Raw genomic sequence first — 23,792 nt, forward strand, 5'->3', positions numbered from 1 at the left:
TAAGATTACAACATCACTCAATATCTTTTTATTGAAGGTGAATTTTGATAAATCTATAATTGGATTACATTTTTTTTTTCTTATATTCTCCATGCTTGCAAAATTTTTAGAAAATTAAAAATTAATAGCTATGTCATCAATAAATTATTTAAATTGTGAATTTTTGTAATTTAAAATTATGCATAAATAATAATTTTATAAATCATATAGTAAATAATATCTAATTAACACAAAATTTGACATGTATATTAAAAGCTTAAAGAACATGCAATTCAACGATTAAATTTTCAAAATATGTAGTAATTTTTTTTTATTGACCAATTTTGTAACTAAACTTTTCCCTTATATTTATCCCAAAATAAATTTAGTTATTATATAACTCACCTAAATTGCAAAAAAAAAAAAAAAAAAATACAAATTCTACTCCAACTAAAATTCTATTAATCATATGCTAATTATTAAGATAATTTTTTGAAAACCCAACCAAAGCTCATGCATTCATAATAACAGAGAGTCAGAGTACAAGGCCTCTAAGGCCAGGGGTGGCGATTCTTCAAGCCATACAATTTCATTCTCTACTTCCCTAGCAAACTGAGCTAAAGAGTGTGCAACGGTATTAGCACCACGTTGAACCCAGCTCATGGACCAGCTCCGTAGACTAGCTGCAAGGCATTTAATATCATCATATATGTGGCCTATACGTGAATAGTCAACCCGAGATGATGAAACAGCCTTAATAACGTCAACATTGTCTCCCTCAATGATCAGGTTGGAGATGAGCACATCCACTACAAACTCCATGGCCTTGCGGCAAGCCAGCGCTTTTGCTTCCTCACTATCTGTAACTGGTGGGCCACGGGCTGCACAAGCGGCCATTACTTCCCCCTTCTCATTTCGGATGACTGCACCAAAACGAGATGTTCGCAAGTTTGGAGACACTACCGCATCAAAATTCAGTTTGTAGAACAAACCCGATGGCAGTCTCCATGTTGCATTACTCCCGCCTGTGCTCGTTCCAATGGCCAAACACTCCTGAGCATTCCAAAATCCTCCAACAAGTCCTTGGCTCTCTGATTAAGCTTCACTGGGTCTTGAAAGTGTCCTCCATGAAGAATCGAGTTCCGTTGGTTCCATATTATCCATCCTTGCACCAAAAACAACTTAAACTCTTCCATAGACAACCTGTCCATCATATCTTCCACCAACTGCATAATAGCCCGTTGTCCCAGTGCACTTTTTTGGATTTTGCCAGAGCAACCCGCCCACACATCTTGCGCCGCCCGACATTCCCACAGAACGTGAAGCATAGATTCCAGTCCTCCCTTGCAATTTTCGCATCCACCATCCTTTATTATCTTACACCGAAACAAAGCTTCCTTGGTTGGAAGGATATCCTGACATATCCTCCAACCAAAAATCTTTATTTTGTTGGGAACATGGAGCTTCCACAACTTTCCCCACAAATGACTTCCTCTGGCTGGCTCAGAACACTCACCCACACCCATCTCCTCCCTTGAAAGTATCTGTGCAACATGATATCTTGACTTCACCGTATATGCCTCATTTTTATTGTGGAGCCAAAATACCTTGTCCATAACATATCTCTTGCTCAAGGGTACTCGTAAGATCGCCTCTGCATCATCCCTGTGAAATCTATTCCTTATAAGCTCACCGCTCCAAGTATGCCTTTCCCAATCAATTAACTCTGCAACTCTCCATTCCCATTCCTCTTCTATAGGCGGATGAATCACCTTATTTGATGGGTAGTTTGGGATCCATTTATCCTGGGTGACTTAGATAGAGGATCTATTGCCAACCCTCTAATAGCAACCTTTCTTCAAAATTGGCAAGGCAGCTATAAGGCTCTTCCACGTGTATGAGCTATTTGGAGTATCAGAGGCCTCCAAAAAACTTGTTCTCAGAAAGTACCTTACTTTGAGACAACCATAAAGGAGCGAACTTTGATCTTGTATAAGTCGCCACCCTTGTTTTGCCAGCATAGTTAGGTTGAAATTCCTCAAATCTCTAAAACCCATACCTTCCTCCTTCTTAGGCTGTGATAGTGCATTCCAACTCTTCCAATGAATTTTCCTCTCATCCCCAACCTGCCCCACCAAAATCTTGCACAAATAGAGTTCAGCTCATTACAAAGTTTAACCGAAAGTAGAAAAACCCCATCGTGTACGTCAGAATGGACTGGGCCACTGCTTTAATTAGCACCTCATTTCTTACTCTGGAAAGCATCTTACCCTTCCATCCTTAAATCTTTTTCCAAACTCTATCCTTTAGAAAGGAGAAGGTTTGGTATTTAGCTCGACCAACAAGAGTAGGCAAGCCTAAGTAAGGCTCAAATCTGTCCACTTCCTGGACCCCTAGTTCATGCTTAATCCAATCTCTTTGTGCACCCTCAGTGTTATTGCTGAAATAAACTGAGGACTTCTTAAAGTTAATACATTGGCCGGATGCAGCTTCATATAATTTGAGAGTTTGGTTAATGACATGGACTTCTTCCTTATTGGCCTAGCAAAATAGCAAGGAATCATCTGTGAATAAAAGGTGGGAAATGCTTGGAGCTCTTTGACAACAGAAATGCCATGTATCCTTCCTTCCATCTCTGCTTTGGCAAGCAATACAGTAAAGCCTTCTGCACATAACAGAAACAAATAAGGAGACAAAGAGTCATCTTGATGGAGCCCCTAGATGGGATAATATGGCCATAAGGTTTACCATTAATACATATAGAAAAAGAAGGTGAAGTAACACAACCCATCACTCGATCAATCCATACTTCTGGAAAGCCCAATTTCACCATGATTCCTTTAAGAAATGACCACTCAACTCAGTCATAGGCTTTGCTAATATCCAACTTCAATGCTAAAGAGCCTTTTCTACTCTTTTTTCTACAGTGCATACTATGTAATGTTTCATATGCAACCAGCACATTATCAGTAATGAAGCGGCCAAGTACAAAAGCACTTTATGTTGGGGAGATCAACTGAGGGAGGATCAATTTTAGCCTGTTTGCAATCACTTTAGAAATAATCTCGTAGATAACATTACAGAGGCTAATGGGCCTAAAATCTGTCATTTTTTCTAAGANATCCCTTACTTAAATACATTCCATTCCATTCTATTTATTTCCATTCTCTTATGATCATTCCATTTCATTCTCTTATGAACTCCCAAATGGAGCCTTAGGAAAAATTACACTTTACCATCCTAAACTATATCTCATGTTATATTTTACACCTTAATATTTTTGAATACACGTTTTGCACCCTAACCTATGACTTCTGTTACATTTTGCACCATGCCGTTAAGTTTGTTGTTAATTTGGATGAAAATTCAGATTTTAAGGTGCAAAGTGTAATAAGAAATATAGTTTAGGGTAGTAAAGTGTAATTTATCTTTTGTTTTTAAAGTATTAAGAAGAGGGGTAGTTAGGTCTTTTCACGTAGTGTCATTTTTTTCATCCAAGTTAACAATAAACTTAACATCAAGGTACAAAGTGTAACAAGAATCACAGTTTATGGTGCAAAAAGTACATTCGAAAAGTTTAGGGTACAAAGTGTAACATGATGTATAGTTTAAGGTGGAAAAGTATAATTTCTCCCAATTTTTAATGGAAATTACAATACCACTACAATAGATACATTTTAGTAGTTGTATCATTGTTATGAAGAACCTATAGCAACAGTTTTTTACTTTTATTATGCTACAAGTCTTGTTCGTTTATTTGGGTTCTAGTTAACTTAATTGATATAGCTTTTTATTATCAAATAAGAGATCTAGAGCTCGAACCTATCTACACCAAAAAATCAATTAGTATCTAAGCTCGATATTAAAAATAATAATTATCATGGAGTAGACTTTATACGTTAAAAGTCTATCATATCTTTTAAAAAATAAACATGAAAATAAAAAATTCATATTTATGATATATTGTCACGGTTTAGAAACTATTGCTAAATGCTAATGTACAAAAATTTCAATTTTTATTTTTTAAAAATTATTATCAAATTCTAATTGCAAATAAAATGCATATTTAGTATTGAAATCCACACCACCATTCCCGACATTTTGAGTCCTAAGGCAACAACTAAAATAGGGCCTTTATATATACATATATATAGTTGGGTTCAAGTTACACCTGGTGTAACTCTAAGTAATGTTACACCACCCAATAACTTATTAATGAATTTATATTTTGAAAATTCTACTGTTGGATTACATGTTCTATATGTTCTAAATGTGCATGCCAATTTTCATACTAATCGGATGTTATTTATTATTCGATCCATAAACTCATATTTTATGCATTATTTTAAACTACAAAAACTCGAATTTATACATTTTTTTTTTTTGAGAAATAACTATTGATAGATGACATAACTATTGATTTTTGAGCACCTTGAAAGTTTGCAAGCATAGAGAATATGTGAAGATAAAGTAATCTAATGGTCGATTTGTCAATATTCGCATCCAATTAAAAAATATTGAGTGGTGTAATATTACTTAGAGTTACATCAGGTGTAACTTGAACTCAACCCATATATATATATATAGATATCGATGAGTTTAAGTTACACCTAGTGTAACTCTTGAAAAGTTACACCTTTTTTATACCGTAGATTTGTAAGTCATCTAATAGCTAAAAAATTATCATTAAATGCTATTACTTTCCATCTCTATCATAATTAATACTAGTATTTTCTCTCTCCTTATTTATTGTTTTTCTAGTAGACCATGTAAGATAAGTGTAACTCTTGAAAAGTTACACATTTTTTACACCGTAGATTTGTAAGTAATCTAATAGCTAAAAAATTATCATTAAATGCTATTACTTTCCATCTCTATCATAATTAATACTAGTATTTTCTCTCTCCTTATTTATTCTTTTTCTAGTAGACCATGTAAGATAAATCAGATAGAAGTTACAGAAGAAAATTTTGAAGCTCACATTGATAATGGACTAAATATGTTTTGAAAGAAAATGTACCAAAGCATCGCACTTCATGTAATTCTTAATGAAAAAGACTATACATGTTTTATCTAACAATACTCTTAAAGATATATGCTACACGCATCATTTTCTTTTAATCTTTAAAAAATTTCATGTTTCTTACAATGGTGCATCACTAAACTGTGGTGTTCATTTCACCTTTCTGTAGGATTATTACATTACCACTTCTAGAGAACTAGCCCGAATGGTTGGAATTCGAAAGGCACCAATCTTGCATCACTTTTCAGAATCAAGTTCTGGGGCAGCAACTATTCATTGCTACCCTTTAATTAAGCAAAAACTTTATTTAATTATTTTTTTTCAAGTAAAGAAATGCAGGTTGTTAAAAATGGTAGTGTGCCCTTTAATCAAGCAAAAAACAATAAATAAAGAGAGAGAGAAAATATTAGTATTAATTATGAATAAGATGGAAAGTAATAACATTTAATAATATTTTTTTAGCCGTTAGATTACTTACAAATCTACGGTGTAAAAAATGTGTAACTTGAACCCATCTCATATATATATATATATATATATAAATTAAATTAATAATTATTATATATATATATATATATATATTTAGGAATTTTATATTTTAATACAATTAAAATATTTTGTTTTTGAGAGGATAATATAATTAAACTTGAATGTTTATTTTAGGCAATACGTACACAATACAAATACAAATACTGTATTATATTATACATAGACTACCTTTTCAGTGTTCACCATCCCAAAAAAAAAAGAAAAAGAAAAAGAAAAAGAAAAAGAAAAAGAAAATATAAATAGCAGAGAAGAGACGGACGCGTTTCCCTTGCTTTGCTGTAACTTCCTTCGCCTTGGTTTTTCTTTTCTTCTCTCTCTCTCTCTCTTACACTTTCACTTCTATTCTATTCAATTCCGTTCGTTACTTTTTTCTGCTTCCTTCGGAAATTCAATTCAAAACTACAAGCTGCCTTTTGTTTGGTTTCATTCATTCATTGATTTTAGTATTTGGGAATGTCATACGCTTATCTCTTCAAGTACATCATCATCGGCGATACTGGTATTCTCTCTCTCTCTCTCTCTCAAATTCGAATTTGTTTTTTGTTTTTTGTTTTCTGAACTCAGATCTCAATAATTATTATGTTTCAATCGCATCGAATTACTTTCGCTGTTGATCTTTTCTCAATTCTCTCTCTTTAATTTTATCCAATCACCGACTCTGATAGGATTTCTGATTTTGTACATGTTTTTTTTTTTTTTTTGAATGTGATTCTCGGCTTTATTTTATATTCCAGCGTGGCGGGCATATTTTCAAGTGGAAATGGAATTCTTTTACCATGACTTTTTATTAATTTCACGAGAAAACGAAATCCCTGAATTTTGAATTGAATTGAAATTGTAGCTAGCTAATGAGACTTTTGAGTTTAATAAAATAACGAGTAATCACTGTGAGTCTTATAGACAACGATGGATCCACCACTTTTTTCTCTGTTCCTCGTTGTGGCAAAAGTTGTGGACTCTGGAGTTATTTACTTTAACAATTGAACATATTGGTTGGAATCAAATGGAGTTTTGGTACTTGATTGGCTTCTAGGAAAGGGTTTTGTTTTAGAAATATTATTATTATTATGAGTTTGATGTGAGTGAGTGAATTTGTGGTTTATGGTTGTGCAGGAGTTGGGAAGTCATGTCTTCTTCTTCAGTTCACGGACAAGCGGTTCCAGCCGGTCCATGACCTCACCATTGGTGTCGAGTTTGGGGCTCGGATGATCACCATCGACAACAAACCCATTAAGCTTCAAATCTGGGATACTGTAATTTTTCTCTCTTTCTTTCCTTTTCTGTTTTGCAATTTACACTGAATTCTATTTTGAACACAAGCACATTATAACTATTGGCATCTTCACCTTTCCTTTCATTCCATACAAATGTGAGTTTGATGCAAAAATCAGTCTGAGCTTTTTCTGCATAATAGTTAATTCGTTTTCAGAATTTGGCTTGATGATTATTATGAAATGGGGGTTGCTTATTTATCAAGTGTATTTCCTTAAATTTCTGTGAGTTTGTGACGGAATTCAATTTTGTACCTTATGTGACTAAAGTGTTAGATGCTAAAGTTTCCTTGGAAATATTCCAGGCGGGTCAAGAATCCTTCAGATCTATTACGAGGTCCTATTACCGAGGTGCTGCTGGTGCATTGCTTGTCTATGATATAACCAGGTACTGTTTTCATTTAAATTTAATCATTCGTTTGCTTATAGTCTTATACAGAAAAATTACTTGTTTGATTTTGTTCTATGAAGCGGGATTTTCACTCATACCCAGAGAATTTATTATATCTTGTTGTACACCTTGCCATCATTAGGAACGCATCATTGTGTGGTACCCTTATAACATTCCGGTAGTCATTTTTGATCTAGTGAATCATCAGAACTTTTACATTGCATTTCAAAAGACTCTGCAAATCAATGTCTAGTGAAAACAAAATCGGCATTGCCAAAGAAAGTTGAACAAAAATTCCTCAATTTAGTGGAAACTAAAAGCTGGCTGGCTATATGTTACATGTAGGAGCATACATAAAAGGAGCTTTGAATTTTTCTAATGAATGTACTTATGGGGTACCCTTTATATTTTGTAGTTATCTGGTATCATTTTGTGCCATGTAGTTGAAATAAGGCACTAGGATGACAATTTCGATTTTGTATTTGTAGGAGGGAGACTTTTAATCATTTGGCTAGCTGGCTGGAAGATGCAAGGCAACACGCAAATGCAAACATGACAATAATGCTTATTGGTAATAAGTGTGATTTGGCTCACAGAAGGGCTGTGAGCACAGAGGAAGGGGAACAGTTTGCCAAGGAGCATGGTCTGATTTTTATGGAGGCCTCTGCTAAAACTGCTCAGAATGTTGAGGAGGTAAGAATAAATATTGCTGATATGTTGGAAAGTGCCTTGTAACAAAATCCTCAGATTCTTCAACTCTATATGTGAATTGAGGTTTGGTTTTTTGCCTTTACCTTTCTCAGTTTTAAATAGTAAATAATTTTTTGTTCAGGCATTCATAAAAACAGCTGCTACCATTTACAAGAAGATTCAGGATGGAGTATTTGATGTGTCAAATGAGGTTAGCTTTTGTTCTTTTCTTCCCTCTTCTTCCAATTTGTTCTCCCCCATCCCTTACTTTTTTTTTCCCCCCCAATTCAGGAATTTCATTGGATTGTTAAAATGATCTTATTTTCATCTTAAAGCAGAAATAAATAACTATTTAAAGCATCGCCCTTTTCAAAGTACAACCGTATTTTGCACAACAAAGAAAATAAGCTTATGAAAGAAAGCTCATCAAAACACACCATTTAGTTTACATTATATAGCAGTGAGTAGTTCCTTTGGATGAGAAATGCAAGTTTATCCAATTTCACTTAGTATTGGTGCATTTTCAGATTTTTATTGTAAAACTAAAGATATTGAAGCGATTATATATTAATTCGTATTTGAGACACATTATTGTTGATATATAATAATTCTTTGTGATATGCTGACTTGTATTTAGATTAAGTTTACCTTTCCAATGAAGTGGTTATAAATTAAACGCATTGGAAATGGTACATATTACACAGAAATATAGTTTTGTTGAATTGATGAGAGGTGTAGATGGTGTTGCTGATGCTCTAGTCTTGTTCTTATTTTGCAGTCTTATGGAATAAAGGTTGGATATGGTGGCATACCAGGACCATCAGGAGGCAGAGATGGTGGTTCTGCTCAAGGTGGAGGCTGTTGCAGTTGAAGTCTGAGATCTCATCTGCTAAACTGAAAGCATCCTGTCTAGTGTCTACTTGTTCTTTCTCATTCTTCCCTTTTTCTTGTTTCTTCCTTTTTATGGGTCTGAATGTTAACGACTTTTCCCCCCCTCCTTTGCAACTTGTCCTATAATACATCCATGCTCAAAATATGAGATATTTGTATAATCCTTTCTGAAGTCTTGGGTATTTGATTGTAAATTTAACAGTTATTTCATTCCTCAGTAGTTGTGTTGAAGAGGATTACAAATTGTGATAACTGTAAGTAGTGAGCATTGTTCTTGTCTGATTATCTATATATTGTATGTTGGGTTGCATTTACACGCACTCTCCTGTATTCTATGAAAGGGCAACTTAGGTGCTAGTATGGATGGTTAATCTGTTTTGGTCCTATCAGGAGTTTGTGAAAAATTCATTCAACTGGTGGCTTGACTATGAAAGAAAATTGTTTAGCAGTCAATTGATTTTGTTGGTGGCCTTGTGCTATAATGGTTCGTTTTGAAAAATGTCTTTCATAGCATTTGAGATTCAGTATGATGCATTGCAGCCTAGCCTTGGTGTATTGAAATTCATCGCTTTTTGGTCTTTGGAATTGGAGCAGCTAATTTATCTTAAGTACCAATAGGGTTCATTTTTTTTTTTTGAAAATTGGAATTGCTAATTTATCTTAAGTACACTATTGGAAATTATTGTGTACTTTCAGAATATTATAAATGCGTATTTTCTCATTTTACATGGATAGTAGGTTTCACTAATTAGTAGAACTCATCATTCACGTGAGAGAGGAGACTATGTATTTATGATAATCTAAGAATACCTAATAATTTTCCATACACTACCCCCACTTTTTTTATTGAAAAGGAAAGCAGTGGTTGATTACTGTTTTCAAATTACTTTGAAAACTTGTGAGAGCATTCACATCAGTTCGTTTATAGTCTTCTAAAATAGAAGAAAGTGCAAATTTTACACATTTTGAAGCAAAAAACACCTACATCAATCCATTTAAAAATGTGTAAAATTGTCTAAAATTATAAATGAGCTACAGTACCCGTGTAAATTTACACAGCACTGTAGCTCGTGTATTTGATTTTTTATTATTTTTTTCTCTCTCCTACCTGTTACTCTCATCTCAACTCTCTATTTCTCATTTCATCAAAGCTCTTTGTTTCTCTCGTCTCAACTCTGCTGTTGAACTCGCCGATCAGCCTCTCCAATCATCTCAACTTGTTGTTCAACTCGTTGGTGATTCCGACGAGTTTGTTCTATTTGATCACAAACACAAACAACATAAAACACAACTGTCTCTCGCATCAAAAACTAAAACAAATGGAGCTAGTTCCATACACAGACCCAGAATCCAAAAACTCAAATTCATCGTCATCATCACCAACCCTCGCATGGCAAGACATGTTCCGATCGGCCTCAAACCTTCTCCAACACCACCACCACCCCCACCAACTCACGCGCCACCACCAAAACCGAACCCAGATCAAAATTCTCTCTCAGGCGACCCACAAGTCCGTCTTGCCCTCTACATCGCTATGGCTCACGCAGGCCTCGCTTTCACCATTTTCATCCTCGACTTCGTCGCAAAAATCCTCGGCAAATATCCTCGCCCCATCCAGTGGGCAATTCTCTGTTCTATCCCTCTCAGAGGCATTCAACAAACACTTATTTCGTTTTGGTCTGAACCTCTTCAACTTGGCCTCACAGAGACTTTTCTTATTGTCCTAGTTGCGGTGGCTGTAGCTCGACGGAAAAGATGGTGGCTGGCGGCTGGGTGTGGGTGATTTTGGGTTTGCGTTGGGTCTGTGAGAGGGTTCCAGAGAGGTGAGAGGAGAGGGAAGGAAATAATAAAAAATGTAAAAAGATGAAATATTTTATTGAATAAATATTTAGAATAGATAAACTGACGCAGGAGTTTTGTAAAAATAAATATGTAAAATAAAAAAAAATAGATTTTTTCGTATAAATCTTTTTAAAACAAAAGGTGTGCAAACAGTAATACAAGTGAGCAGCTAAAAGTGGTGAACCTGTGCCAATGAAAACAAACATCTCCGCCAATTACAGAAGGTCAGATACAGAGTGATGGATGATGATGATGCTAATAGTAAATATCACATCAATTTATACGTTTTACCTTCGTTAAAAAAAAATAATAATAAAATACAAAAGAAAACTCCAAAATCGCTAATTTCAACTTAATTAATTTAATCTCTTCAGGCTGGCAAGCCGTCTCTGTTGCAAAAGAATTGGTATTAAATTGAGATTTTAATAATAATTTCTGTCACATAGGGTTTTGGTTTTTGGACTAGTGGGGCATGTCATTTGGTGCAATCCTGCCCCATTAACGTGCTGGTTTTATTAACAATGATTAATTATTATTGTCTAGTATTTATTTAATTTTTTTTAGAGAGTCTTCTTAATTTAGATTATCATATAAATGGATCAAAGAAGAAGATAAGAGATAAATCTTGATCAATCATCAATAATACAATCGTTTACCAAAAAAGAAAAAAAAAAAAACAATCTTTTCCTTATGCGAAAGAGAATAACTAGATAGATCTTAATGAGTTGATCCATCTTTCACAAAAAGTTGTGAACCCAACTGCTGTATACAATATGTATATTCTTTCTATATATCAATTATAAATATTTTGACTAATAATACCATATTTCTATATCTGTATATGTTTCATCATCAGCCTCATCAAAAGCCATAAAAAAGAAAAAGAAAAAAAGCAAGCTCTCATCTTTTTACCCCCCCCCCCCCTTCTCTCTCTCTCTCTCTCTCTCTCTCTCCTCTCATGGCTTCCCCTGTAAATCCCAATCTCCAAAACCAAAATCAAAATCAACAAGGAACACAATTTGATTTGCAAAAACTCTTCAAACCCACATCAAATCCTGGTCATCTAAACACCTCTCCATCTTTCCCAACCCCCACTTCTTCTCCATCCTCTTCATCACCTCCATATCTCTTACCTTCTTCTTCTTATCCTCCACCAACTGGTCCTTCATACCCTTTCCACCACCCTCACTTTCTTCCATACCCTCCTCCGCCAACACCCCTCGACCATTTTGTCCACCAGTTCCCTCAACCTAACCTCCATGCCCCTCTCAGACCCATCTCCCCAACTGCAACAACTAGTACTACTACTACAACAACAACAACAACTAGTGCCACTGATTTCTCAATGACCCATTTGCCCATTACGCCTTCCGCGCCTCCCACAAGGCTGCTCAGCACAAAACTCCCAAGGGGTCGCCATTTAATAGGTGATAAACTTGTCTATGACATTGATGTTCGCTTGGAAGACGAGGCTCAGCCACAGCTCGAAGTCACTCCTATCACTAAGTATGCCTCTGATCCTGGCCTTGTGCTTGGCCGTCAGATTGCTGTTAATAGATCTTATATTTGCTATGGCCTCAAGATGGGTAATATCCGTGTCCTTAACATTAACACTGCCTTAAGATCTTTGCTCCGAGGCCACAGCCAGGTACAGTCTGATATGACCCTTCATTTTTTTTCATTTGTTTTTGAATTATTGCTGCTATTTCAGTGTCCATCATTTCATTCAAAGCTATTGCAAGTTTGAATCTTTCATGTTCATAGATTGTAACTGCATGCCAGGGATTGATAACAGAACCTGGGATTTAGATATTACAACTTCTCATTTTAAATTTTTGTTCAAAGGTCACGTTTTTATTGGTCAAATCTCCAACTTTTATCTTATGTAGTGCAGCAGTTGGGTTTACCACTATTTGTATTTAGAACTTCCCTTTATACATTATTGTAGAAATGTTCGACTGTTATTATCAATTCACATTTTTAAGGCACAAGTAAAAGAATTCAAGTGGCATTGCCTGTAAGATGCAGTTGTATTACATGGGTGAAACTTTTTATTTAAATTTAAAAAATTGATTGGTTTTCCCTAAACTTGGGTAGCCTATTTATATTTTTCCTTGAGGTAGGCCTAAATTCGAGTATAGAGTTTATAAATTGTACGTTCAGTAAAAGTAGAAACAAAGATGAAGGGGATAAAGGGGTTGTAAGACTTGATGGTCAAGATATACCAAATAGTGAGTGCTTTCAATATCTTGTATCAACAATTCGTAAGGATTGAGAGATTGAAGAGGATGTGAATCCTAGGATAAGAGTAGATGGTGAAGTGGAGAAGCGCATTAGAAGTATTGTGTGATTGCAGAATACATATCAAGTTAAATGGAAAATTGTATAAGACTATTGTAAGACTAACTATGCTGTATGATACTAAATGTTGGACTATTTAGAAACAACCTATTCATGAAATGAGTGTAGCTTAAATGAAAATGTTAAGATGTATAAGTGGAAATACAAGTAAAGATAGGAATCGAAAGTAAAGGTAGCTACGGCCCCTATTGATGTAAAGATGAGAGAAACTTGCTTGAGATGGTTTGGTTAAGTGCAGAGGAGAATAATTAATGTACCAATGAGTATGAGTAAGTTGATTCAAGTCGAGTGAACCAAAAATTGGAGGAAGACCTAAAATAACATTAGTGGCAGTAGTAAAAATGAGTTGTCAATGAAGGGTTGATAGAGAGTATGATTTTAGATAGGATGGAATGGCGAAAAAGAATACACATCTCTGGCCCTGATTAATTTTTTTTGAGGATCCATAGCTGACTCCAAAATTTTGGGGCTAAACTTGGTTTTTTATTATTATTTTTATTTCCCTATGATTGTATGGAATTTGGATCTTATATATAATTTTTTCCTATCAATATTACTCTCTTACTTGTTATGTATACATTACTGATGCACCATTCAATATTCAGTCATCTTTTAAAACTCCTCCCTCATCTCTCATTTATGTATATTAGTATTTATTATGCAGAGAGTAACTGATATGGCTTTCTTCGCTGAAGATGTTCACCTTTTGGCTAGGTAGATCTTTGTCCTGATTTTCATTTGGCCCTTTCATTTAGTCTTCTTCTGGAAAGTTCTAATTTCCATTTTCTGCAGTGCTAGCGTTGATGGACGGATTTTCATTTGGAAGATCAATGAAGGCTCAGATGAGGACGACAAACCTCAAATCACAGGAAAAATTGTTCTTTCTATTCAGATAGAGGGAGCAGGGGAGTCAGTCCACCCACGAGTGTGTTGGCATCCTCACAAACAAGTAATCATGAATTTGTGTTTTATTTCATCAAATATTTATCCCTAAAGTGTTCTAAAGTTGTTTTACATTGTGCATTTTCTCCTTGTTTTCCTAGGTTTTTAGTTTTATTGGTCTTTATAGTTGATTAACAAGAATTGCTTTACAGGAAATTTTGATGGTTGCAATTGGAAACCGTGTCCTTAAAATCGACACCACAAAAGTTGGAAAGGGTGTAGTGTTTTCAGCAGAGGAACCTCTTAAGTGTCTCATTGATAAACTAATTGACGGGGTCCAATCTGTTGGTAAACATGATGGTGAGGTAACTGAGTTGTCAATGTGCCAATGGATGACCAGCCGTTTAGCTTCAGCATCAATGGATGGCACGGTCTGTATTCTCTCCTGATTGGCTTTGTGGTCTTCCAGTTTTTATCTTTCCTCTTTTGGTGCCTTCCATAAGGAAATGTTCCCCACAAAACATTGAATGTTAATGAAAAACAGTGTGCTTGTCACATGCTTATGCATACATATTACTAATAGGATGACATAGAAGGGGGAAGTGCCCTAAAATTGGGCACTTGTCTCACTCTATGTGATATTTTTCATTACATGGCAATTTATGAATTATGACAGTTAGAATCATGGTTTAGTGATTAAATTCACCATTTCCCTAATAGCTTAAGCTTTTGGGACAATCGGTAATTTAACATGGTATCAGAGTAGGAGATTTTGAGTTTGATCTTTGTCTTCACTCTACCTCCCATTTTAAAATGTTAAAAATCCCGCATGTTGGGCTCCATTTATTAATGGGTAGTTTCGGCCCACATGTGAGATGAAGTGTTAGAATTATGGTTAAGTGATTAAATTCACTATTTCATAATAGCATAAGCTTTTGGAACAATCAGTAATTTAACAATGACAATAATGAAGACCTATTTTCTAATGAGTTGTGGCAGTCTTTTTGCTGTTGTACAATACCTCATAGAGCCCAAAGGTTACCCTTTTAAGTAGAATGTGATTCATAAGCCAGTTAGTCTGGTATTGGGAATCATTGATTTATGTGGGCTTGGAATTTCATTTTTCATAGTTTCTTTATTTATTTTTATTTATTAATTATTCCTCTTTTGCAACAGGTGAAGATTTGGGAGGACCGTAAGGCATCGCCACTTACAGTATTGAAACCACATGATGGCAATCCTGTTAATTCTGTGACATTTTTGACTGCCCCTCACCGTCCAGACCACATTGCTCTTGTTACAGCGGTATCTACTCCTAATCTTTCCCATTATTTGACATGGGTGCATTATCATACTAGACTTTCAGGTGTCTTTGGAGTATCTGCTATGTAGCTCCTTTGGTATTCACTTCTTGTTAGTCTGGTATTGAAGATCCACTTAGCAATAGATGTATAATCATCTGTATTTTTTTTTTTTTCCTTTTTCCAGGGGCCACTCAATCGGGAAGTGAAGATATGGGCCTCTATGAGTGAGGAGGGCTGGTTGTTGCCTAGTGATACTGAATCATGGCGGTGTACTCAGACTTTGGATGTAAAGAGTTCCTCTGAACGTAAGGTTGAGGAAGCATTCTTTAATCAAGTCATAGCATTGCCTCGTGCAGGCTTATTTCTACTTGCAAATGCGAAGAAAAATGCTATATATGCCGTACATATAGAGTATGGGCCTAATCCAGCTTCAACCCGCATGGATTACATTGCTGAGTTTACAGTCACAATGCCTATTCTGTCTCTTACTGGAACTAGTGACAGTTTACCAGATGGAGAACATATTGTACAGGTCTACTGCGTCCAAACACAAGCCATTCAGCAGTATGCATTGGACTTATCTCAGTGCCTGCCACCACCCCTGGACAATGTGGGGTTGGAGAAATCAGACTCCAATGTTTCTCGAGCTTTTGATGCTTCTGATGGTTCTGCAACTTTTGAATCACCTCCTGGAACTAAACCCACTGAGATACCCGAGGTTAATGCAACCACCGTAGCACCTATTCTTTCAAGCAGCTCTGAAAATGCCCCAGAAGCAAGCCGTCCTGAAAAGTTAGCTTCTTCTGAGGTTACTAACTTGCCAGAAGTTGCTATTTCTGGCATGGAAACAGTTGCAAGTGATTTGCCTTCTCATAGTAGTGCCGAAAATATCCATGCTGCATTGCCACCTCTTCCTTTGAGTCCAGGTTTATCTCGTGAATTTCGTGGTTTTAGAAGTCCATCAAATAGCTCTGAGACTAGTCCACCTCTTACTGATTATGGGGGTGATCAATCACCTCTTGAATATACGTCTGATCGGAGAATGGACACTGGGAAAGATAGCATGACTAATGTGCCTCCCTCGGTTGACAATTTGAGTAAGGGTGATAAAAATGCTGTACACAGTGACGTTTCTAATGTTCCCAGTCCTCCTATAGTATTTAAACAACCAACACATCTGGTAACTCCATCAGAGTTGTTATCTACAGCTCCATCATCATCAGAGAATTCTCAAATTAATCTTGGTGTGAATGTGGTAGAGGCAAAAGTTCAAGATGTGGTTGTCAGCAATGATGCAGAAAGCACTGAAGTAGAGGTTAAAGTTATTGGTGAGACAGGAACTAGTCAAAATAATGAGTTTGACAGTCAGAGAGATTCTCACATTATGGTTGCTCAGAAAAAGGAGAAATCCTTCTATTCCCAGGCATCCGATCTTGGCATTCAGATGGCCAGAGATTGTTGTGTGGGAAATTATGGTGTGGAGAAATTTCGGCAAGCTAATGATGTTAGTATTACTGAAGCACCAAACCATCCTCCTAACCCTTGTGCGGATGAAGCTCAAGATATGATGAAAGATATACCTGCAAAGGTTGGCGAATCAGAAACTCCTATGGGAGTTTTGCAGTCTCCAGCCCCAGTGCTGAAGGGAAAAAGACAGAAGGGGAAAAATTCTCAAGTGTCTGGTGCATCTTCTCCTTCTCCAAGTCCTTTTAACTCTACAGATTCATTCAATGAACCAAGTGGTGATTCAGGTTCCCCATCTTTAGAAACTGCTTTGCCCCAGTTACTGGCTATGCAGGAGATGCTTGAACAGGTGATTGCTTTAAATTTTTATGTATGGTAAGTAATAGATAGCTACATTTGGTGAGCTTAATTCATTGAGATCATTTAACCAGTATGATATTTTTGGCCATGTCTTTTTCTGGGTTGACTTTGAAGAGTTCTGCTCAAATCATGTAACTTGGTTAGTCTCATGTTGTTGGGAGATTATCTTTTATTCCTGTGTATGTTAGAATTCATGTTGATTTTGGCATTTAACCTCATCTGTAGATATTTTTTTCCATGTTAAATACTGGAGCTTTTTCAGAAGTTCTATTTATTTATTTATTTATTATAATAAAAATGCCAGATTGCTTCTTATATTAATCATATTACAACCTGAAACAGATGACTTGTCATGCAAACTGCAGACAGATCCTTTACTTCCACCTCTTGATATTTATGATATCTCTGTGTTTTTCTCCTACTATCAGTTTTGATGTTGAATATCATTTTTTTGGTAAGTTAAAAAAAAAGAGAGAAAGTCATGATGTTTTATATCATATGGTATGCTTGCTTTGGATGCTTCCTTTCATGTAACATACATTAGTAGTTAAGGATGTCATTTTATAGCGCAATGAACTGGATACTTATAAGATTTATGATATTAGATTATATACTGATCACATTATAATTTTGACAGATAATTTGTCTTCCGTAGATATTTCTCACATGTTATATACTCTTGGACTAATAATTTTTCATATGTGATAGTTAATGAGCACGCAAAAAGAAATGCAGAAGCAGATGAATGTGATTGTTTCTGGCTCAGTTACCAAAGAAGGTAAAAGACTAGAGGGATCCTTGGGCCGGAGCATGGAAAAAGTTGTCAAGGCTAACACTGAAGCTTTGTGGGCTCGTTTCCAAGAAGAAAATGCAAAGCAGGAGAAGCTAGAACAAGACCGTATGCAGCAGATAACAAATTTAATCACAAATTATATGAACAAGGACTTGCCAGCCATGCTCGAGAAAACTTTAAAGAAGGAAATAGCTTTGGTTGGACCGACTGTAGCTCGTGCAATTACTCCAATTGTGGATAAAACAATGTCATCAGCTATTATGGAGTCATTCCAGGTTCTAATTTTTACATTTGTCAAAATTTGGATGTCTTATTGGCTTTTTGAATGTTCATTTTTTATGTTTCTGTTGTTTTTATTGGAGGAATCTGCCTTTATGAATGGAACCATTACATGAAATATAGTAAATGTCACAAATAATAGAAAATGGCATAAGGATTAAAGTCGTGACACCCTTCATTTATACTTATTATTGTTATAAATCAGTAGATAAAAGTCTCTGATGGAGCATGCTTTATAAATTGCTATGACAGTAATTGCTAAATGGGTTCATTCTGAACAATGGATTTGCTTTAAATAATGCAGCACAATTTAGCCTCTAAATTAACAATAGGCTGCACTAACACAACTTAATTTGTCTGCAAAACAAATGTGGCTGAATAAGCTTTATATTGTGTACCATGCAGAAAGGTGTGAACCAACTTGAAAGATCAGTTAGTTCAAAACTTGAAGGTAGCATGACTAGGCAAATTCAAGCACAATTTCAAACTTCTGGGAAGCAAGCTCTTCAGGTAATTTTAAGTTTGGTATATATATAAATATCATCCACTAGAGCTATAATGTGAACCCTATCTTCTTCACCTGAACCTTCTTATATAGCTCACTGTACATGTTAAGAATCTTACAATTATGTTCATGATTGTGTTTTTGTAAATTATCCAAGGCATGGATATTCATGTGTTGGAAAGCTAGAACCATTGAGCAGGATGTAGTGATGATTAATTTTTTTTTTTTTTTTTGATAAGTTTTATTGATATTATAAATAGAGTTGCCCAAATATACAGGGAGTATATGACTAGGGACCAAAAAATCAATCACATAAATTACATAAATCTATCAAATCAATAACAAACCATAAGAACTGATTATGCAAAACTGACATCCAATCCAAAAAAGTTATAAAGAAAAGTAATTTGAGATTGGGCATAGTTCTCTCTGTATCTTCGAAACTCCAGTTGTTCCTCTCCCTCCACAGACACCACATCAAGTAATGCAGGGCAGCCATCCACAAATGACCATTCTGAAGATGCTGAAAACATCCTGACCAACAAGCTACTAACTCAACAACAATCTTCAGCATCACTCAACAAACTCCAAATAAACCCAACACCATAGACCAAAATTCTGTAGCAATAGGGCAGTAAAACCCATCATTAATCAATTCAAAACCCTATGATTGTTGAAGCATGGGTGAAAATTTAGATAATTTGTCAAAGTTTTACTGAAAAAAAAAAAAATACAACTCATCATTAATCAATTTTATGCAGATATGACTACTTTAGAGAATCAATTTATATCTAAAATAATTTCCAAAAAATAAATATAAAGATCTAATTGATACAGTTCTCTAAGAAGTGCATATCTTGATTGGTCTTGTCAAAAGTCTGGATTCATTTACATGGCTTTCTTTATTTGGCATCTTCTTTAGTCCTAACTCATTGGACTTGCCATTCATAAATCATGACGAACTTTCACTCTAGAATAGACTCCAATTTCATTGCCTGTGTGGTAATTGTACATGCCATTTCATTGCCTGTGCTCTATGGGTTATACTAAGCATACCCTGCTTCTGGATAATTAGATGGACCATAGCATCAGTGGATTTTTCTTTCAGGTCGCCCGAGTCTCCATCGAATCAAGCCTTTCACCCTTTAGTAGCTCATTCATTCAGAGCTTGTTTGAGTTAACTGTATACATACTAGTCTATTCATATCTCATATCTGTAATCTATCTCAACTAATGTTGGATATGATTAATTAGGCGGATCTGTAAAAGCCTTGCTTTTCCTTATGGTGTTATTTTGGGTTTACTGAATTAACATTTTTTTTTTTCTCTTTAGCTTGGTTGTTTTGTTGATTTTGTGAAATTAATGGTCACATACCCGTATTTTGTATGTGGGTTCAGGTTGGTTCTGATGATTGATAATGGTTTGTACATTGCAGGATGCACTGAGGTCTAGTCTGGAAGCTTCAATAATCCCTGCATTTGAGATGTCATGCAAAACTCTGTTTGAGCAAGTTGATACCACATTCCAGAAAGGGCTTGTCAAACATACATCTGCTACTCAGCAGCAGTTTGAGTCCGCACATTCTCCATTAGCCGTTGCTTTAAGGGTAAATATAGCTTAACATGATGATTTAGTAGGAAGCAGGTGTTTTTTTATTTTATGTTTATTTTCTTGATCACCATTCATTCTTGCAAATTGTGCTGGAGTAATTGGGAATATTTCTCACTGGATGGCATATTTATTGGATGTGAAACAAATCTCTAAACAGCATGTAATCTTCATCTTCTGAATTATATGTGTTCAGAAGACTATGATTTGCACCTTCTCTGCAGGGGGTGGGGTGGGGTGGGAGGAATTCTGTATTATTTAGTTAGAAATAGTGTGTAATTTATAATAATGACATGCATTTTGAAATTGAAACGTGTGAAGGACGTAACCCATATGATTCATTTAATAGATAATCTTGAAGTTGACTGCATGAACAGTGGTCTCACTCTCATCCATGCTTACATCCTTCTATTCTTGAACTTTTTCTTGTCATCGGTATGCTTTTAAAATATTAATTTTGTGGTATAATATGAGTGATCTATGTAAGAACTAAGAAAAAAATGCGAAGGACATTCTCTACAATAAACTTCAACCATATCTTATCAAAATTTCTGTTGCAACAGCTAATTCCTAATCTGGTTCATGGTGTATCTTGAATGTAGGCTATTGCTCCTTTTACAGTATTTGGATGTTTTGGTCATTTAAGTGTGCTTCATGTTATTATCAATGCCCCTTTTTGGTTTGTTTTGTTTTTTGTTTTGTTGTTTTTGTTTTGTTGTTGTTTAAAAAAAAAAAAAAAATTGATATAATAGTGTAGAGTAATTCTGTGGGATAGTTGATGCAAATTCCAGCCACTAACAAAAGTAGAGTCAGAGATTTTATTTTGTGATTATGGGCATTTGTTTTAAGCTTTGATTGTCACAACATACCTGTAAAACTATATGTATTGATAGTATGATGCTATGTATGGATTCAAAGGATGCAATTACTTCAGCATCAGCAATCACTCAAACCTTGAGCGGAGAGTTGGCTGATGGCCAGCGAAAGCTGTTAGCCATTGCAGCCGCAGGTGCTAACCCAAAAGCAGTAAATCCCTTGGTAACACAGTTGAGCAATGGACCTTTGGCTGGTCTTCATGAGATGGTACCTGCATATAAGCTTCCTTCTTAATCTGCAATTTTGTCCATTTACCCCTCTTTGGGCTTTATAACATTTAGAGGGTCATGTCTGTAGGCTGAGGCACCTGTGGATCCAACTAAAGAACTATCTAGATTGATGGCTGAGTGCAAATTTGAGGAAGCATTTACTGGAGCCCTGCAGAGAAGTGACGTCTCAATAGTTTCATGGTTATGTTCTCAGGTATGTTCTGCTCTGCACACACCACCACATATTGTTACTCTCATTTCAAAGCTGAAGATTGCTAGTGGAAGATTATATGTGCTGCATATAGAGTTAAGCATTTGTTGCATGCAAGTCTCTTTTCTCAAGTCCCTCAGGACCCAACAAATGCCTTTTAGTTTGAATATGAGCAATATTTGCAATATGGGACTGAATATTCCTCATCAAAGACCAACATTCATATTAATGAGTTCTGAGTGAGGCAGTGTTGTTAAAAGCGCGCTTAAGCTCAAAGCTTGAAGCCCCAAGGCTCCAGCACTTTTTGCCTCAAAAGCTAAGCTCATTCAAAGAAGCATGCTTTTTTGCACTTTTTCAAAAAGCTCAAAGCACGCTTTTAGGAGCTTTTTTATATTTTTCAAAAAAAAAAAAAAAAAAAAACCAAAACTGAATTAAAGCTATAGGATCTTGACATTATTGATATAAACCATTGATTTTGTATATTTTTAGTGTAAATTACTTATCAAAAAAATATATTTTGAGTATAACTTGTCCTAAAACCCAACCCACAACCTCCCAGATCTTATCTATTTTTATTTTTTCTCCTTGAAACAGTAACCCACCTAGCTCAAAGTTAGGGAATAATGGGAAGAAAAAAAGACATAAAGGAGAAAGGTTAGCGGAAGTGTAACAGTAAGGTGGGGAATAATAGGGAGGAAAAGAGCCAAAAAGGGGAGAGAAAGGTTTGAAAATAGGTGGCTGATGTGGCGTAATGAGAGATGAGCGAAATTAATTGCTAAGCTTTGATTATTATATATAGTATAGTATAGCACAGATACATGTAGATATAGATATACATGTCTAGCATAATGCATAGTTAAGAAAGTTTAAGAGTCTTTTAGACTACTTACTTGAAAATCAATAGTTGGTATACGTTTAGGCCTAAAATTTCTCGAAATAATCTGGTCTGGCATATGCATGAATGCTCCAGGACCTGGGGTGGGTGAGGGAGTGGTCCTTTGTGTGTATATGGAGTCCATTTGGTGTTTGATGGATTTGAGTTGTATTGTGTACGCTAATTACTGGCTTTTGCTATGCAATGACAAGGCTTATATAGTATGAAGTCAGCAACATTCATATATTTTATGCTCTTCCGCCAGGTTGATTTACAAAGAATTTTGTCGACAATGCCACTCCCTCTAAGCCAAGGAGTTCTGCTGGCTCTTCTCCAGCAACTTGCTTGTGATATTAGCAATGAAACATCTAGAAAATTGGCATGGATGACGGATGTAGCTGTTGCCATAAACCCAGCAGATCCGATGATTGCAGTGCACGTTCGTCCTATCTTTGAGCAGGTATATCAGTTACTGGGTCATCATCGGAACCTACCAACAACCTCTGCTTCTGAAGCAAACAGCCTCCGCCTTCTTATGCATGTTATTAATTCTGTGTTAATGAGCTGTAAATGATTCTTCCCACTTTGTCTCTTCTATAATCTGTGCCAAGTTGTAAGTGGAACATTGGGTTGTATAGAAATCTAGGAAGGTCCAGGAAAGAAAGCATAGTTTATGTAACAAGTTAGTATTTTGACGACATGTGTGAAATAGGTTTTTTAGTCCCTTTAAATTTTTGGTATATGCTTGCAGTCCTGCATCTCTCTCTTTTTATTACTATTTTTTTTTTTTCACTTTTTAAATACGTCATATGAAAGAACTGCACTTTTCATTTTTTAATTTATTTTTTATCTTGTTACCTTTTGTTCCCGTTTACCTTCCTGAAATTCTTAGCCAACACACGATGATGTGTCGTTAGAGTGCACGTGGAGACAGCAGAAATGAGTAGTTAAAATGTTTTACTTATAGCTTGAACAATATTACATACACAAATTTTAATTTGTATGACATTTGAATAATGCGACATCATTTTTATATGGGATCACTCCTTACATTTTTCTTTTTTGGTACACCAATCATATCACTTGTTACCTCAACCTTTGTGAAAAATTACATTTTTTTTTTGGGTACACCAATCATATCACTTGTTACCTCAATCTTTGTGAAAAAAAGTTGTGAAATGTGTTGCATCTCTAGAGTCATCAAAGTTCAAATAGCTGTTGTAAGAGTGTGTGCTTTTTTTTTTTCTTTTTTTTTTTTATTTTTTATTAATTGTAATGTAACGATCCTGTGTTTCATCATGTCTATCCACAAACTCCGAAGAAAAAAAATAAAGTTTTAGCTCTCATGTATTGTGGAAAATGATTGACAAAAACCCAACTTTAGTAGTGATACATTCTGGCATTTGGATTGTCTGTCAGCTTTGATTGC

General features: G+C 35.4%; 2 protein-coding genes across 2 annotated transcripts; both read left to right on the forward strand.

Annotated features, from left to right (window-relative positions):
- Positions 1-5,801: 5,801 nt before the first annotated feature.
- On the forward strand, positions 5,802-9,108 carry LOC112037438 (ras-related protein RABB1c). Its single transcript, XM_024070260.2, has 6 exons — positions 5,802-6,050; positions 6,665-6,804; positions 7,128-7,210; positions 7,702-7,906; positions 8,046-8,114; positions 8,682-9,108. Exons 1-6 carry the CDS (start codon positions 6,005-6,007, stop codon positions 8,772-8,774), a joined length of 636 nt encoding a protein of 211 aa, XP_023926028.1. The 5' UTR covers positions 5,802-6,004; the 3' UTR covers positions 8,775-9,108.
- Positions 9,109-11,535: 2,427 nt separating this feature from the next.
- LOC112037429 (enhancer of mRNA-decapping protein 4) lies at positions 11,536-23,103 on the forward strand. The gene is made up of 12 exons (XM_024070242.2): positions 11,536-12,284; positions 13,662-13,711; positions 13,790-13,946; positions 14,092-14,310; positions 15,056-15,184; positions 15,368-16,996; positions 17,716-18,075; positions 18,485-18,589; positions 20,021-20,191; positions 21,112-21,276; positions 21,367-21,492; positions 22,629-23,103. The coding sequence occupies exons 1-12, from the start codon at positions 11,595-11,597 to the stop codon at positions 22,935-22,937; spliced, it is 4,110 nt and encodes a 1,369-aa protein (XP_023926010.1). The 5' UTR covers positions 11,536-11,594; the 3' UTR covers positions 22,938-23,103.
- Positions 23,104-23,792: the final 689 nt, after the last annotated feature.

This window comes from Quercus suber, unplaced genomic scaffold, assembly GCF_002906115.3.
Source record: "Quercus suber isolate HL8 unplaced genomic scaffold, Cork oak 2.0 scaffold_102, whole genome shotgun sequence".
Taxonomy (NCBI): domain Eukaryota; kingdom Viridiplantae; phylum Streptophyta; class Magnoliopsida; order Fagales; family Fagaceae; genus Quercus; species Quercus suber.